The sequence below is a fragment of the Platichthys flesus genome, chromosome 7 (genome assembly GCF_949316205.1).
Source record: "Platichthys flesus chromosome 7, fPlaFle2.1, whole genome shotgun sequence".
NCBI lineage: Eukaryota > Metazoa > Chordata > Actinopteri > Pleuronectiformes > Pleuronectidae > Platichthys > Platichthys flesus.
In genome coordinates, this window is record NC_084951.1 from 11,769,747 (window position 1) to 11,789,051 (window position 19,305).

The window sequence follows — 19,305 nt, forward strand, 5'->3', positions numbered from 1 at the left end:
AACAACAATATCAACAGTATTTACAAACTTTTAATATTTGTTGTTTCTTATTTAAATTATTTATTTAAAGCAGTTACCATGGAAACTGTTCTGCCAGATGCAACATTTAGACTGTGGCACCTCTTCTGTCGTATTTAGTTTATTTTAAACCTTATTCTGACATTTGATTCCCCTGACCTCTGACTCTAGTACGTCCCTGACTCTGAGTTGAATTCAGTTTGCTTGATCTTAATGTCTCAAAGGTCACTCAACCTCAGGAAAAGCTAAACACTAATCCAGGTATGATTTATTCATGAGCTTCATTGTTGTACGACTCATGGATTCGATCGTACACATGTTTCTGTTGGTGACAACACAAGCACAGCCGAATTGTTGATTGTTGATTACAGATTTATTTTCCTCATTTTAAATGGTCTGAAAATATAATTACACATGAATTAGCCAACATCCTATTCAAGCAAGGCTGACACATGTAATAAGATGGAAACAACGAAATGTCAAAGTTCTGAGAGGGTCACTATATACAGAGATTTTATATATATATATATATATATATATATATGTATATAATAAAATGGCGATGACATTCACATCATTTTCATTTTTAACATCATATATGGCATCCGATGAAAGTGAATTTGAAATTTTTCCAATTGATTCCCTAACTAGGATCAGGCATATATACGCTCCATAACCTACATTTGTAAACATAGAGAATAATTTCCATCATGTGGGAATATCAATGGGTCGTATTCAGAAAGATGGACTCATGGTCGTGAGTTTACTTTAAACGTCAGTACACAGCGTATGTTTTGCTAACGTTTCAAATCTTCATGTCTCCTCAGCTCTGTCACAAATATTCATCTCAGATTTTCCCAATTTTTCCTCAAAGACATGGAACTGAACAGACCATGGAAATAAGATGTAGGACAATCAACTTTGCATTCGATGAGTCATGTAAAATCATCTGCGAGAGATGTCTCGATTTAATTATGGAGTTTGTATGATCTTCGTTTACTATATTTATGATCAGATGTTTGACCTAATTTGTCGTGTTGAGTATTGAAACTGGACTCTTCACACCAGTGGTGGTGGATTATTACTTACACACTGAGATGAAACTGACAGGATATAAGGACAAGTTCCATTCTGGTGTTGCTGCTGTTTCTGGCAGACAGAGAGCGCTGAGTAAGCGGATCTGCTCATCAAATTTTCATCCTCCAGGTTAGTGGGACAAAGGGCAGAACAGCACACAGGACAAACTGAAGCCCTTTCTCTGCTTTTGCAATATTCAGGTTTTGCACAGAGACGTCTACTGTCTTGTCACTTATGCATGAATACGATTTAAAAATTGTATTTAGAAAAGACCATATTCCAATAGAAACCAGCAGGATTGTATTCACACATTGATGTGTATCTTTGTTGAAAATCCATTGCCCTGGGGTCCAATGTGCCTAATAAAACATCACAACATGCTCGATACACATTCAGCAACACTTGCACACAACATTTCACATTCATGATCACAATAGCTTAACATTTAGGTCACATATAGAACAATTTAATCGAAACATTCCAGCTTTTTTTTCTGAGTTTGAAATAATAAAATTTGATTTGCACAGCTAAATAATATCTTCTTCTTTCATTATTTAAAATAGGATATACAGTTTATCAATATTCCAAATCCACAGAGAAGCTGTTCTAAAGAAACCAACTAGTTGGAGCTGTGTTAGGATTACGACTGTGGCAGTAAAACGAAGCCGATTAGAAAAAGCTTCTACTAGTTTGATAAAAAAAATATATCTAATGACTAAGTGTATAACGTGATACAGATTTGATGCTGTCTACATACATAAAGCATTAGCTGCTCTGAGGTGATATAAGCCTTTGCTGAGGATGTCCATCCATTCTGTTATGAAGCTACAGTATCTGTCCAAGCTTTACTTAATGGGGCTAATAGAGGGAAAATATTAATGCAATAACAGGCTTTTTCCCCTCATGGCAAAATGACCTTTTCAATCTATCACACGCCTCTTTAATCTCCTACTGTTTGTAAAATAGCTTCTATTGATCTGCAGAAAATTATCCAATGGAAAGATACTACAGTTGAGGACTACTTGAGGCAGGAGAATCACAGCCGAGAGTTTTTGTTTAGGTGACATTCAGTAGGATGTGGAGGGGTACGCTGCTATGTTTCATCAGAGCTGAGCCTCTGAGACCCCCGTGGACAGCAGCACCCCCAACACGGCTCCTGTGTGCCTGGAGGTCGTCTGTCCAGTACAGGGTGCAGGGGGGAGGCCTAGAGAAGGGGAGGCATTCAGTGAAGGCCTTGGAGTGAGCGTGTGAGGGTGGGGAGGTGCTGCAGGGCAGAGGAGGGGGCGATGACCCAGTTCACTGTTTGGCTGTATCCCCTTTCTTTAAGATAATCTGCCGCTGCCAGGGGGCCAGCTTGGTGTCGTCGTAGCCGAGGTTCCGCAGCCGCTCCTGCTCCGTCTTCTCCTCCATCGCCTTGGCCTGTTTGGCCTTCTCCTCTACTTTTCTAGACGCAAGGAAAGTTCAAAAACAAAACAGTGAGAATCATACGGGAAACATCCACAATGAATTCAATCATCTTCTACATTGTATTCACATATGTTCATTTGCTATTCGCTTCTGTCCAAAGCATTTCTACAAATGTGATGATGCCCTGAAACTCTTCTCAAACATTTTTATTACAAAGCTTTTCATGAATGTTTGACAGATCCTGTTGATTATGTCTGACTTAATTTTATTCAGTCATGTTTTATTAACTGATTTTCTTTCTGCCGTTCTATTCACCTCAATTTTTTTACTTTCTGTGTTGTTCAGACAACACAGTAGTGCGTTAGCATGAGCGCTAGTGTAGCTAATGCTAGTTAGTTCAACGTTAAGAGCAAATAAAAGCTAACAGTGAGATTGTTGTAATCCAGCTGTTTTCTTTGTTGATATGAGTATTTTAGTGTAAAACAATACAAGGACCTCATTCTTAAGGAAGCTGAATAGTGTACAGGTTGTAGTTACAAAATCACTCCACTTTTTCTGACTGTGTACAGAGAATTTTCCTCATAGTTTTTTATCCCCGGCTTAGTCAGTATCTAGTTTGAATTACTTTATCTCAGAGTTTCATCAATTGATGATTTTCTGAGGAGTTGCCATCTTTTCATTAAACACATTTACAAGATGCTCTGCAAACATTTCTATGTGTAGTACGATGTGTTTTCTTACCGTTTTTGTTCCCTGTCACATCAGGAGAACGGAAACACAAGAAGAAAAGGAGTAAATATGGTGCACGGCAACAACAAGCTTTTCCACAAGTTTAAAACAATGTTGATGCACAATTAATTTAGCAATAAAATGCTATTATTGTTATAAGTTCTGGCTTGAGGTAGGGTTACATATACATATTTATATACATCGGTTCAGTTAAGGATGTTTCATTGTAAAACAAAAAGTTGCTTGGATATGAAAGAAATTCTCAGAGGACTGTAAACTGTAATAGAAAACCTCTTACAATGACAACTTTTGTTGGACCATATATTATCACAAATGTAATAAATGATATTACTGTCATCATTTTAAAACCCTTTTCTACCACTGATATAATAAAGATAATAGTATAGCACAATCATGTAACTAAACCCTTTCAAAAAGTAATGAACTTTCAATTCTTAAGAATATTCATTCGGATAGTTGAATTAGATGAGATGGTTATGCTTTAGATGAGCTTTTAGGTTTGTATTGTATTAAGTTAATATATTCTAGCATTTCCTCTAGGATGTGTGTGTGTGTCTGCTCATCTCTGTCGCTCTTCACACACAAATTGACGATCACATTTATTTAGTTATTAATCGATGGTTACTGATTATGAATCTGGATCATTCCTGTCACTTTAACACTGATGTCCTGGCTATGTGTGTGTCTCATATTTTGAGTAGCAAGTGAACTGATTGTGCACAAAATGTTCTGCTTTTTTCAATGTGTTCAAATGTATGTCTAATAAACTCTCGAGCGAGTCAAACAAAGCAAATTTCTGATCTGTTCAGATCCTAAGAACTTCTGATTAGTGTTGGTGTTAATTGTTAAAGTGTAGCGTTAGTGGGCCACCACACAAAAGTTGTGTAGAATAGCCGCTTGGCACTAACATACAGTATACAAACATTATCGTCCCCCACTGACTCAACACATATGGTACAAGAAGAAACTAAACAGCACAACACAACTTTGTAACTCACTTCTCTTCGTCCATTTTCTTCTTCATCATGTCTCTCCTCCAGGCTGGCATCGAGGCCAGGCGTGCTGTCTCCTCCTCTGCCTGTAGACGGACAGAGGGGAGAGACAGATAGGGGCCCACACCAGTTGGTAAAGGATTGTAATAGTAACAGCAGCCCAACAAAACTGAAGAGATGTATTAAGTGAAATTTAGGATGTCTGTCAAATAAGAATTGTTTCTACATGGTGAGGGTAAGAAATAACAAAAACATTTAAAGCACACTGCCCATGTTTGAAACTACTCGTTTATGTTTTTGAATAATGTACACATGCATCCAAATAAAAATATGACTTAATAAACCTTCGCAATGACACTGGAGTTAATTGGAATTTTCGTATTTTACTTTTAAAAATATACTTTAAATCAATATCACGATTATTTCAAACCTTTACCTTGATTACGATAAATTAACGATTATTTTATGCCACCCTCCCCCCACAGGATCGTGATCGGCAGGTCATGTTAAGTCTCGTGTTGTGGGTACCAGGTGAACTTTGTGTGCGGAAAATGTTGGACCTTTTTTCAATGTGTTTGAATACACGTCTAAAAACTCTAGAGTGAATCAAACAAACACAAAGTAAACCTCAGCACTGTATGTGTCCTAATAACTCCTGATAATTGTTGGTGTTTATTGTTAACGGGTAAAGAGAGCGCAGATCAGCGGGGGGTGAGGAGGGAGGACCTGCAGCAGGGTAACAAAGCATTGAACATAGTGGAAACCCAACAAATCATGAACGCACACATTGGGGAAAGTACAATTCACTCAATGTTAAAGAAAGTGGAAAAGGAAATCTGGGATCCATACCCTGATCCTCATACTAAAGTTCCAGTCTGACCCATACCACAGTTCAATAAGTTTCCTGGCAGTCTAGAAGTTTAACCCTAACCCTGCTTACAGAGAAAACTTATCAAATGTTAGTCCACCCTTTAGGTCAACCTACACATTCATTTTCAAACATCACATTTGAATCAAACAGCCTTTGTGGAAGACCTATAGGACTAAATGCTGAATATACATGTTGTATACTGAGTAAACTTACATGACTTACAGCAGCAAACAACTCACAATAGGTAGAGGTACTCTTCTGCTGTGTCTTTGAGTTAAAATAAAGCCTTTTCAATGGACAGGACTTTGTTTTACAGGACATTTTCTTTAGACTGTGCACTCACACAGTAACTGGATCCTTTACTCTCTTTCAAACTGTAATCTGAGGTGCAGTGACTAGAGGGCAGCCATCTTGGATTTCTCATCTTCACCTGAGAAGATACATTATCCTTTCTGCGTTCCTTTAACTGGAGCATTTCACTTGCCCTGGCAGACCCAAATCCAGGTAAGATTATCTACACAGTGCATTTTTAATGATTCCCTTGGGAATTACAGAACAAGAAAAAAAAAAATCTGAAGAAAAAATATTTTTTCCCAAAATTATTATTAGCTGTTTTTTCTTGATTGACGTGAAAAAAGTCAACAGTTGGTTAAACCTTTTAAATGGGTTACGTAGGCCAACAATATGGTACCTTAGTCTTATCTTGGAAAAATCTTACTGTCATATCCCCCAATGCAGTTTATCAGTATGACATGCAGTCAAACCAGTTAAATCAATGGGTACTTAGAGTCACAAGCTACATGCAGCAATGCAAATGTTAACCAGTGACATTTTGAACCTCTGGTCTGGTTAATGTCACTATTGTTCATTTAACACATGGCATCACAGACACTTAACACTCATAAATATGTCAGTATCAAACCGTCCACAAGATCCATCCACAGCATGGAACAGCATTAGTGAATGCACCTGATAAGAATCAAACCTGTGACCTTCTGTACCTAAGTTAAAAGATCGGAGCACCATGTAACTTTCATTTCTGAACGTAATCACTGCTGTCAGAAATATTAACTGCCTGTTGCTCTAAGATTGGAACTTGTTCCCAATAAATACTACAACAACTAACAGGTAAAGGTAGAACTTCAGTAGATTTTCTGCAGTAGTTGATAAACAGATGCAGAGCCATGCAAGTTTAAACATAATCATAATGGTGAGTTTCTATTAAAATGTATTACCAATAGTATATCCATCTGAGCCAGAGAGTCAGTAACCCTAACCCTAACCCAGTTGTATTAGCCCAGCAAGCATCCATTACAAACTCATTGTGCCTGTTCATGTTTTATTATCAGGCTCACATGATTATAAATGTCTGGATTCCTTTTCATCAGCCATATTCATATGGTTTAAAGGCAACTTTACATTAATAAGTAAGAAAGATGCACTATTCTTCAAATATGACTCATATGTGCTGCATTTTTATGAAATAATAATGCTACTATTTTTCAGAAGAATACCTCATTGGTAATTATAAACCACTTGTATTTTGTGTCACTTTTCTAATCTGAAAGACGTGGGTCTGGGACAAAAATCGAATATAATATCTTCATATTTTAGGACATATCTAATCTGAATCAATGATTAACAGCAGGGTAATACCTATTTTGTACTGGTTAGATAACTGTATAAAAGATACAATGAATAATAGGACTGTATGATCTGGACACTTGTTGAAGTTGACAGAGAATTCAATAAGCAGTACAGTTATATCAGGATTAGCAGTATCTCTTTAATTAATGGACAATTTTAATTTGTTTTTATTTGTTCTTTTGCTAATCTTCCTCAAGACTTAGTACCTTGACTAGACATAACTTACACTGTATAACTCCATTGTCACCTCACACTCTTTGGTGGGCTGGTTACATTCAGCAAATCTGACACAAATGCTTTACATAAATACAAATCTATAAATATACCTTTAAGTTTACCAGCTGACTCCCTTCCTTTCCCGGCTGTGAGTTGATCAAGGTTCTCTGTAACCTCCTTATGGCTCCTGTAAGCCACGGATAGCATGACAGCGGGGGGTGCTAAGAGGGTTATTTGAAGGTAATCTTGATGTTGCACAGGCACTATGAGAAGACTGTGGTTCTTGACGGCTACGAATGTCGCAGTGGAGGATTACACATAAAAGAGCTTGGTGCTTGAAAGTGACCCTTTTACTGGTACAAGGGCTGATTGTTTGGATTTTCTCCAAGATGAAAACAACATGTTATGACATATATTAATTTGGATTTACATCCAGTCAGGTAAATTAAATGTTCATCACGAGAGTAACCCCCAACAGTTAGTGTAGAATTATGTAGGAAAGAACTACTGAAAGTTTATAATCACAAAAAATGTCAACAAACTTTATTTCTAACAGCAATGTAGAAATCAAATAATAAAAGCCCACAAATTAAGTTAAGATCACAACAATTGGAGTAACAAAATGATGGGATGAGATATATACAAACTCTTAATTTGATGTTTAAGTCAAAAGGAATTATTCCGTTTGACATAAATTTGTAATTGTCAAGTTCGGAAGTACTAATGTTAAAAGTAACATAGGGCCTTGCATTTACCACAGTGCTAATCTTTGCAATGTATACTGAAAGGCACACATTGTATTGTTAAACTAGGGCGATTTGTGTCCCACTAAGTAACTTACACTCCCACAAAGCAACTGAAGACCTAGATTCATTGAATTTGAGTCAAGCAACAAAGTGCACTTTAAAGTAATAATACCACTTAATCAAACTGTCACCATTTCATCTCTAGCAGCTGTAGAAGTTCTGAGTTGAATAGTGAAGTGATTGCTTGCCTTTCAGAGGTGGTGATCTCAACAGGAAATGCAATGTGAATAATTCAAGCCAAGTTATGTGCTTCATTAAACAGACAATCAAAATAATAAGGATAAACAATGCACTTGGCATTTGAAATGGCAAATCTTCACCTTTAAAAACTTGCTTTCCCATAAGCAGTGTGCCATGGCAATTGAGCCTGCTAGATTCAAAAAGCGGTCGGTACGACACGATTCAAAAGGAAATGGTTGCAGCAAATCTGTTTCTTTTGACATCACACTCTACTATCTTTTCATCCACTTAGGGCAAATGCAAATGAAAAGTCAGCACAGCTAAGTGGATGCTCTTTGCTTCGCTGTAGTTAAGTCCCTTATGTTGTCTAAACGCGAATACACCAGCTTAGTTTCCTCCCTTAGCATACTCCACCGTGCACATCCGTTTTCCCTGGTCCTGTTCTTCTCTCTTTGGTCGTACAGGTGAACTGGGCTGTTAGTCAAGCCCAAATTCAGAGATATTAAATATCAAAAAGCTCAGCTTCCTTTTCTTTCCAAAAAGCAAAGCTTCGGTCAATGTATCTGATGATCTCTTCATTGCTGAACTCTTTTAGCTCATAGATAACTTTAATTGGGTCTCCATTAAGTTCATCTCTTGGCGGAGGTTTATCAACATGAGGTTCCTCTATGATTTTAACAGTAACAGGTGTAACAGTTGTCTCAGCTTTTGCTGTTGTGTCAGCTTTTTGTAAAGTTCCAGTTGTCGAGCTCTGTATATGATCCTGGACTGAACTATTTTCATTAGAAATCACCATCTCACTTGATGACATCTGGTCACTGGGTTTCACATCCCCCTGAGAGTTGTCCTCTGTTGAGGTTTTCAGGGTTCTCTGCTCTACACACTGGCCATTATTAGATACATCGTCCTGGGTTGCAGCAGGTGATGATGGTAGCCCATCTGATGGGTTGGGTGGGGAAGGTAGCGCAGGTGGAGTAGACTGCTTGTTTGGAAGCGGAGGTGCAGGATGGGTTGGTGGCGGAGGAGGTGGAGGATGCGAAGGTGGGGGAGGAAGTGATTCCTGGGCTGCCATGATGGGCGTTTCAGGAGACATACAATACAGAGAAGCGGTCATTACACCTCCCCCCTCATCACAGTCTCCAAAATACTTCAACTTTATTTCTTCAAAACCGTCGGGCCAGTCTCGCTTCCCTCTCTCAATTTCTTCCATGACCTCCTTGTGAAACTGCCGTATAATCTCCCATTTATGGCTCCCGAGACGGTCAAACATCTCATAGCACAAAAGGTGGCGGAATTTGCGCTCATTGCGAGACATGTTCATCTCCAGCAACTGGAAGTATCCAAGCATGAAAAGGTCGAGTGTTAGGCTTTCGTAACCCACAGGTGATCCATTAATGTGTGGCAAGAAGTGCTCTGGCCAGTAGATCATCTGAGCACGACTCAGCCTGCGGATCTGGCGTGTGGGCACTTGACTCATGATTGTTCTCCAGTGGCCGATCAGATTCCCTACTACTTGCTTTGACTTCATGAAAAGGAGGAGTTTGTCATCTTCACTGTGTATCTCTGTACCCATCTGTGCACTGAATTGGTTGTAGTCCTCCAAGCCCACATCTAAATGATTTCCTCTCCTGCTTGCATATTTAGTCCGGTAAGACTCAGAGATGGTGTACTTGCGCCAGTGTTCAAGGAACAAGAATACGATCCTCTCTTTCCTCATTTCAATGCATTCCTGGACATAGCTAAGATCTGTCTGCACCTCCAAGGTTCTTGTTAGTTGGTCATTATTTAAAATAGGGTCTGCAGAGAGAACCTGATTGAACTGTTCAATGTTAGTTGGAGCCATTATCTCATGAGGAGCATACGTCCGAGGAGCATGAGATGCAACGATAACGGGTTCTTCCACTATTTGTAAGACCGATTCCTCCACTGAGGGGAAATGTCCATTGCTATTAGATTCAAGGAGTGTAGCAGAGGAACAAGGGACAGCTTCCTGAATTGTCTCTGGAGCATGGTTAGACTCGCTGACCATAGGGAGGGATCTCTTACGTTTGTATACCCTATTTGCTTTGTTGTCTGCATACGGTGACTGATCCTGAATTTCATAATTGGCCTTGAGGTTCTTCACTGAAACTCCACACTGCTTTATCTCGTTCTCCACGTCCTCTCTTGTTGAGAAGGACTGAGACCGTCCAATAAATCCAGCAGCAGCTGATCCTGCTGTTTCAGACTGACCTGTGCTCAAACTCCTTGCCTCTTCCTGAGAATAAACTGGACATATAAGATCCAAGATATCTATCTCTTTCCCCCCCAGCGTGGCAAGAAGAATGGCCATACTCTTGAGCAGTGTGGAAATCTTACTGCACCAGGCTGGAAGATCTTCAGCTTGGCCATGCACCTGCTTTGGATTAACTGAGAAGTGCCCTTGATGGAGGGCAGCAGAAACTGGTAGGAGCTGGTGCAGCTCATGCTCTAATTCTTCCAGCTCCCTCTCGACTTCTGACACCTTGTGCATGACCTGGAGGTTCTCAATTTGCTTCTCAATACGATTTATGTCAGCCTCTGTCATCAGTTCCCCAAATGGGCCCAAAATGGCATTGTGGATGTGGGAGTAGTGCCATTCCTGAGGCTGGTAGTGTCCACTTGCCGCAAACTAAATCAGAGGTCAAAGGAGACCAGAAGACAAGAAACAGGGGAAGGAGGGAAGGTTTCTTCAGCTCTCACTTCCAGGTGTGAATACATGCTTCAGTGCAAGTCCATCCTCACACACAGGTTTTACATGGATTTAGTGGTGAAATGGCACTGCCTCATTAAAATGCATGAATCTGCATACATTTATTTTGAGTGAAAGAACATAAAAGCTACTATTTATATAGTAGATATGTAGAATTTAGATGTAAGTTACAAGATTATATTATGTTTTTTTAGGCATTTGACTATGAGATATTTTAACATCTATATTTACTCAATCATATAGTTTCCCCTAGTTTTCATTCTTTATTTTCATTTTATCATTTTTAAAAGAGTGACTTTGTACACGCTGAGAATTTTTTATCTACTGATATCAAGCAGGGGATAATTTCATCTTGCTGCATGTTCGGTCTGCAACCCAAACATGATGTCATACTACAGTGTGACATCACGGTCTGGTACTGGCACAAGTGCAGCTGACAGACACACTGCAGCCCACACCCAACAGTGACAGGAAAACACTGTCACTAAAGGTGCATGAGTGGAAACTGTCAACTGAGAGGGGACAATGTAACTATGTTTTTCTGGATTAGGTAGAATTACTAAGGTTGTGATCTTTTTTCCAAAAAATTTATAAAAATAATGTACATTTTCTATGAAATGTTTTGCAACTTTAACAGTAGTGAACAAATGTAGTTGGTCAAATTATCAATATTCTTTCATTATTGTTATTATTAGTGGTTGACCTGTAGTGTGAATGGGTCCGGCATCACACCACTGAATCGGCATGTAACAACTTGAAGCCGCAAAACTCCCATCAAACACCAGCCCACACTGTGTCTGTACGCCAAGTGTGTGAATGATATGATGGGCACTGTAGCCAAGTATTCATTTCACTGCAATCCAAAAAGTCTGTTCAATAAATATAAAAAAATAAGCATGCAAAAAAAACAAAAAACTAACTTCGTGAGCACATGTCTACAGTCAGAGAACTACGTCCAATATAACTCAAGCGATTGGTAAAGAAGTGGATTGCTAAATACTTTGTGTTAAGATTAGTTTCATACTTCTAATGATGCCACTGCATCAAACATACAAAGCTATGACATTTTCGTATTTGACTGAAACAATGGGTAACTTAAGCCCTTGTATTTGTTTTGATGAAGAGAATAACAGAGGTTGTGGCAATTAACGTGCAAAAATGATCAAAAAGCAGTAAGTCCCTAATTGTGGCTCATTTGACAACAACAATCTCCCTCAGCTGTCATGCATTGGCACCAAATGAAGATGTACGTTTCTTGACTTCACCCTCAAATAACTGGCTGACTAACAATAACAAAACAAGCTAAACCTATGTCATGCATGAATAATAAAAACATACTAATGCAACTTTGTTGTTTAAAATCACAAAAGACCACACTCAAATCCAAACGCCCGTTATCCCCTTTGTGGTGGTAATTATTACAACTCACTGAAGCCATCAAGTTTACAGAGCATTTCAAATTTAAGAACCACAAATGGGGATAGCTAAGACACAACTAAATATCTAGAACCTTAGTGAAGCCTTGCGGCACCATGCCTACCTTTCGCTTGTGCTCGTCCTCCTCTTGGATCTTGACCTGAAGCTTCCGCACCATCACCTGCCTCTTCCATTCAGGTATTGCTTTTCCCTGTTCATCATGAGTAGGCACTAGCGCCTCCACGTCAGCGAGGCTCGTCTTCCGTCCCGACTCTGCTCCTGCGGGGCCACCACCGCCACCACTGTTCCCATTGGTCACAGAGTTAGAGGGCAGCTGCTCGTAGCTCGCAGAGGACGATAATTTTCTGCCAGATCCAGAGCCTGTAGGACTAGGACTGGGACTTGGGGTGATGGGTGGGGAGGTGACAGGCGTATTGGATGCTGGGGGAGACGATGGTTTGGCTGGTGGGCTAGATGTGCGTGTCTCTGGTGGAGATGAAGCGTTACCCTGGAGGAAAATAAGAACAAAGATTCACAGAGGAACATGGGTCTTAAGCAACCGCAGGCGTTACCAAGCATTGCTGGGTACATTTAATGTCACATGATGTAAAGGATTCATTTGATTGAGATACATGAACTAGTTTCCTGAGAGGGGTGATCTATATTTTAATCATCCTTTACTGAGCCAAAGGTTAATGCTACATTTTGCGTGGACCATGCTGACCATGTCGCCTCTTCAGGAAGTACCAGTTACTCCTTGGCCTTAAGACACCAATGACAACCATAATGGTTATGCACCATTTAGAAGGACGTATGCAGTATGTTTTGCAAAAGTATTGCAAGTAGAGTTTTTCTATGCAGATCATCTGATGCCCACATTTCTAAAAGTGGATGTTAAGTAAATGTATCAGTAGTGGGAGACGGCTGTGGACCTACATTGTTGCCCGTGGGTCCACTGTTGGAGAAGACAGTGGTGTAGCCTTTAGTGTGAGGTGTGGGCTTCAGGCTCCTTCCTGCCTTGATCTCTGCCAGCAGCTCAGAGTTGTCGCCAGTGGGGGACATCATGTTGAAAGATTTGGTACCTGCAGACAAAAGGACAGAGCAGAAAAGTGAAACCAGGTAGACAGAGAGAAGGAATGGAGTGAGAGAGAGGGAGAGGGAGACTCACTGAAGAAGAGGGAGTGCGAGAGGGGTTGGGTGGCATTTCAGTGTTAAATATTTCATCCGATCAGGCAGGTAACAATGCTGACCTGGAGCATATTGGACAGTCATGGGAGGTCACTGTGGTGTACTGAGCCACTGTCTCGTGGATATGTTCAATGTTTCTTTTCAGATTTGTTTAGCTTCATTATGCTATTTACTTTTCTACCTTTTCTTTTCCTCTGAAATTGACCATCTTTGGGTTAATCAAAAGGGTCGACCAGCTAGCAAAATACACAGAAAAAAGAAAATTGTTTACCAACTTAGAAAAAAATACAAACTGTAATAATTTGCAGTTGGAACATGAATGACACAAATGGATATTTGGCCAACAAAGTATAATACATAGATTGTAAAAAAAACCTGTCCATATAAAGGATTTACAGCTCAATTGATATATACTGACTTAGCAAATTAACCTGTGAATCCGTCCGCGGTTGTATTGAGCCAGAATAAGATGGGGAGGAGAAATGCAAAATCATTTCACTACAGTGAGTCCAAAGAGAGGCGGCGCATAATCTCTGTGTAGTTTGGCTCTATTTTAATATACACAGATAAGCTACAGCTGAGCTTTTATCTTCTAAAAAAATCTATACATTCTGCTTCCATGGATCCTAATCTGCTTATAGTGAAGAATGAGCAACTTAAGACAGATTTCAACTCTAACCTCTAATGCTACAACAGAGGAACGTTGTTTCATAGGACAGATCAAATTCAAAAAATTTGAAATCTCCTCCATTACACATTCCAGTAAGATCCAACAGCTACAGTACCTCACCTGTTTGAATGTGAACCTCCAAAGAATTGAATTTCTTCAATGCCTCATTGATCTCTCATCTTGGGGAATAAAGTCCACTCGTAAAAATGTTCCCTGTTGAGGTGACCACAATGGGGTCTTGCAGGACATAGAGCTTTGCTAGCCGGCCACCCCTCCTCACTCTCCCTCGCTCTCCCTTTCTCTGTCTCTCTGTCTCTCTCGCTCTCTCTCTCTCTCTCCCTCTCTCTCTCCCTCTCTCTCTCCCCTCTCTCTCTCTCGGGGAGGAGAGACCAGCTTTCTATTAAAGAACCATCATCACAGTTGGGGGAAATCTAAAGGAATCACCAGTAACTGAAAGTGACAGCGAGCCAATGGCAAGCCGGCCAGGAATTAACACACATGCGCACACTTGGACAGATTCAGTCAGCTGCGTTCTCGCACGCATGCACGCACACACACACACACACAAAGTTACCCTTCAATCCCCAGCTCGTTAGTCCACCCTACTAGATCAGTGCACTCCACAATAAACCTCACACACAACTTACTCACACATGAATTTGGTGACAAGCATACAGTCTCGCCTCACATTTATTGGATTACAGAGAGGCAGAGAGACTGGTGAACAACTTCCATTACACATTATACATCCATTATATCTATAAACACTTGTACACACTCACACCTTGGCTGGTAAAAAGGCTGCAGTTAAAAGAAACAACTGTTGAACCCTGACATCATTTTAGAGCATGTGACAGCTCCTTCAATGCTCAGTCAGCAAGTTAAGTTGTTCAGTTAATCTTCATTGCCAGATGAATTGCGTGAGAGCAAACTGTTGTAAAACTATTATTGCATGAAATATAATTGCATAGAAAGTGCAACTGAAACTATAGGCATTATAAAGAGCCTACCTTCTGCCAGGCCCCTGAGTATCCACCGTTTGATGTGTAAAACTAGAAAGTTAAACTGCACTCAAGCTGGTGAGCTCACACCAGTTTCAATACACCTTCATATGCATGTGTTTCTGAAGTCAAAGGCTATGTATGTGTGTGAGTTAGATTCTTTTTGGGCTAGGGGTGTGTACTGAGCAGGTCTGTCACAGTGAATGTAGAGGTGGGTGGAGCTGGGACAGGTCAAAAGATTATTTGACAAATGGCCTCTCACGATGAACATCACAGCACAAACTTTTTTGCGCTGGGTTAAAACTTAAAGAGCAGCCAAGCTGCTGCTTCTCTTTACAGCGGTATCGTCGTAAAGCAGTAAAATATTGTTGTGTTCTGTAAATGTCTCGTAATAAAAGTAAGATCAACGCTATTCTGTTAATCAGTGCAGAAGAAAAGCTTCAGACCTCTAACCATTACAGTCCAGCAGCATTTTATATTTGCCACCTGGTGTGTGGCCTCCGTCTCAATAAGCATCTGACCTGTAAACTCATCTTGAGCTCTCAGATGTGTAGGTGGTTTTTAATTTTACAACCACCTAACTGCCTGTTTATAACCTTGTTAATGCTATAGAACTAATCATGTAATTAGAGAGCACTAGCTCCTCTTTAGTGTGTAACATAAAGATGCGTCCTGTACAATATAAAAACTGCAATCCTCTTCCCTCTGATCAATAGAAAACAATAAGGCTTCGAACCATTCACGATGTGGAAACAGCATTTTCTCTCTGCCACCTGTTTTGTTGCTGTTGTCTCACTATCTGAGCTTCTTCTTCAGCACTTGGATGTGTTGATTGTTTTTAATTTTATGACCACCTAACTGCCTGTTTATGACCTGATTAACGGTGCAGCACAAATCATGCCATTACTGAACATACACTGCTCTTTAAGTGTTTAATTGCTCTCCTGCCATTAGGCAGCAGGTGGAACATAAATTAATGACACAATGGGATATTTAGCAAACAAAGTGTAAAACATAGATTGTAAAAAGATGCCCATATTAAGGATTTACAGCTTAATTAATGTCACGATTTAACTGGAAACTTTGAAAACCTTATTTTAAGGGGAAAAAAATAAATGTCTTACTATAAATTAGTTGAATACTGTATCTTGTAATGTGTTGTGTGTCCACTAGAAGTTATCTTACTGTGATGGCCATTTTTATATTTAAGTATATTTAACCACAGAACATTATAAGTTGTACTTGGAACATGATTTAAATTAGCAACAGTTCAGGTGAGATTTGTTGGGTTGTGGTTGTTTGTGGAAAGTAATTGTGGTGTTCACTTGTTGACTTAATGGTGATTTAGCTTCTTCCTGTAGGGGTTGTTCTTTTGTCTGCTGAGCCATGTTGTGTGTCAGGCTATCTACAAGGTTCTATTTATTTGAACAAAGGGCTTTTTCTCCTATTGGAAATGAAAAAACCACTTCCAGTGAAATATAATTTTTCTTAGAAGAACAACTTGTTGCTTTAACAAGCTGGGTTCACAAGTTGATTCACTGCTGTTTGATATCGGTCAACGACACACTGTCAAAAGACTTCTACGGTCTTATAATCATGTTAGGAAAGTGTGGAGGCCTGTTGTTAAATGTGATGTGCAAGCTGAAACTGAATGAACCGATTTAGATGAAAGACTGCTTGACAGTCTGTACTTACTCTTCATCTGTCTGAGTGCCACTCCCTCAGCTTGAGAGGCGGATATAGCCCCACCTTGACGAAGCAGCAGTGAGGAAAAACCATGGCATGCAGAAAAAAATCAAACAAACCAAAAACATTGGAGAGAAAGAAGTGGAAATGGAGAAGGTGAAAGAGGGAAGATGCAGATAGAAGGGATGTATATTAAATGGTTAATGGGGGGGGTGGGGGGATTCGATTTAGAAAGACAAACACTTGACAAACAGTTAAACATTTTATAACTATGAGGTAGATCAACTATGTATCATATCTCCTCTCTGCAAAATGCATCAGCAGTCTATTGATAAATGCTGGAATTTTTTAAAATATATTTTTATTGATTAAGATTTTATTGCAATAATTATTGAGTTAATGTTCAGCCTTTTTTTTTTAGCTGGTGTCACAGTCAACAGTCAGCATGACACTGTTGTTTGACGTCTGAGCACCAGTTACACAGACCCAATGTTTTTGAATGATGTTTTTATTTGTGGTTGGCTAGACAAAGCTATGTAGATTTCTTATGTGCTGAATTTACTTTTTCTTTTTTTAAAGAATGTATTGTTTTTAACTATTGATTCATTATCTATTAGCTAGAACAGGGCAGAATATTTTGAGTGGTATTTCGGCAAGAAACGGTGAATCAAATTAATTTGAGCAGGGATCACTGATTTTATGACATGCATTCTACTAAATATAAAATGTTTACAAACTTTTTAATCCTCAAATCCCATGTGGGGAAATTCTTGAATGAATTATTGTGTTTTGGTCAAACTGCCACATTTCACCCCATTATTCTTCAGCCTTGCACTTTCTCAAGATTCACGGTCTCTTTTAAATTTCATTTTAACCACTTCACTATCGGACAGCAGCATCCAGGACAACAGGGCACTTAAGGAAATCGCTGAACACTAAACCAGTTGTCAGGGTAATCTAAACCCAACATCATTAATTTATAATCTGTTATTTAGGATGCGAGGGTCAGACTCAACTCATCTGTACCCAAAAGAGATTAACATGTGCCCATGATCATTTTTGAATTGTTGAGCAACGTTCATTAGAAAAAATATCCATCAATGTGTTGTGAATATATGTTTAGCCTTGGAAAACAAGTAGGAAATAAAGGGAAACCAAAAAATGAAAAGATGGAGGGGGAAATCTTCTGGGAACACTCACTTCCTGATGATGAAGATGGGCGTCGCTGGTTGGTGGAGCTGGAACCGGCGTTACTCTGGCTGGTTGGCATCTCTGGGGGCAGTGGAGGAGGTGGAGGGGGGGTAGGCGTAGGGTTGTTTGGGGGAAGAGGCGGTGGAGGTGGTGGAGGTGGGGGCGGGGCCGTCTCCTCCGGGGTGCCATTCTCAGAGTTGTGGGCGTGGCTGTCGTTTGGCTCCTCCAGTAACACGGAGCCCTGGAGAGAGGGAGCGATGGGGGCAGAATTAGTCTGTCATGTTTTACACCCATTCACTTGTTGTAGTAACCCCTGCTGGGTCTCTACTAGCAACCACATTAATTATATTTCTCTGTTGTCCCCGGTCTGGTCACTGCTAACGGGGATGAGACAGGTGCACCATGCGGATCACTTTAAAGAAACACTTGAATGTTGATGCTAAATTAAAAACCCAAATCTGAAATCCTTGTAATTATTGTGAATTTTGCATTTCATTGGTCAGTGTTTACATTATTAGAACATTTACGATTGATTTTTTTTATTTTATTCACACGTTAAAAACAAATAAATGAAAAGTGACATTTAGTTGGTTTCCCTGCTTGCATTGGCCTGCCAGCTCACACTCCTGCTGGGCTGAGCAATCATTAAATTCCTGCACAGCGACTGTTGACTGTGACAGATGTACACGGCACAATAGAAGCCCCTTCCCTCTGCTTCCTGCCGTCTTTAATCAACCCATAAAGACATAATACCCTGTTGCTAATAATGACGCTAATATGACCTAATCTCTTGGGGGACATTCACAGGCAAAACTGTGAGAAGGCGCCATCTGTCACTGCAAGTGATAGTGCTTTAACCCCCACGCCCTCCACTCCCCCAGCCTGCACGCGTCTGACACACTCTGAAGCGTGCCATAACCCCCCCGCCCCGTTGGATGCAAGTTAATAGGCCGTGACAATTTACTCGACCCCGCCCCTCCTGTATTCTTCAGACGCGTGCTCATCATTGTTACCCCCTTTACTTTTCATACCCCCTAGGGACCTGGGGAGGGGGGGTATGTCCAGATGGATCATGGCAGCACGTGCCGTTGCTCCTGTCGATTAGCCCGTCCATCTGCTGCGGTGCCTCTGAGACCAGGAAGGCCCCACTGAGGCTTTAATTGGCTAAATGTGGATTATACTCCGTATCGACCTGAACACCCCCACCCCTGATACCCAGGAGATTATAATCCCCTGGGACACTGATGACAATCTAAAAGACTCTCTTCACTCAGATGCCTGTGCTGGCATGTAGCAGCAAGCAGGTTCAAACCAATAACCTTGGAACACCGGAAGACATGAACAGACATTTTTCTTTGAAGAATCATTGAGGTTACACTCAAAAACAAATGTTAATTTTTACTAGTAATGTTGCATTTTGTCCAAACGTGTTAATAAATTCTAGATTAACAGCAACTA

The 19,305-nt window shown here is 40.1% G+C and overlaps 1 protein-coding gene across 2 annotated transcripts in view; it reads right to left on the minus strand.

Annotated features, from left to right (window-relative positions):
- Positions 1-130: 130 nt before the first annotated feature.
- Positions 131-19,305, minus strand: part of espn (espin) — a 38,824-nt gene continuing 19,649 nt past the window's right edge. Inside the window, exons 9-15 of one of the 2 annotated variants that reach the window (XM_062392966.1) lie at positions 17,857-18,088; positions 16,666-16,719; positions 13,048-13,193; positions 12,236-12,619; positions 4,251-4,330; positions 3,244-3,264; positions 131-2,539 (exon numbers count right to left, since the gene is read on the minus strand). In XM_062392966.1, the coding sequence (XP_062248950.1) occupies positions 2,392-2,539; positions 3,244-3,264; positions 4,251-4,330; positions 12,236-12,619; positions 13,048-13,193; positions 16,666-16,719; positions 17,857-18,088 (1,065 nt within the window). In that variant the 3' untranslated portion in view covers positions 131-2,391. The remainder of the gene's footprint in view (positions 2,540-3,243; positions 3,265-4,250; positions 4,331-12,235; positions 12,620-13,047; positions 13,194-16,665; positions 16,720-17,856; positions 18,089-19,305) is intronic. The other variant, XM_062392967.1, reaches the window with a different exon arrangement.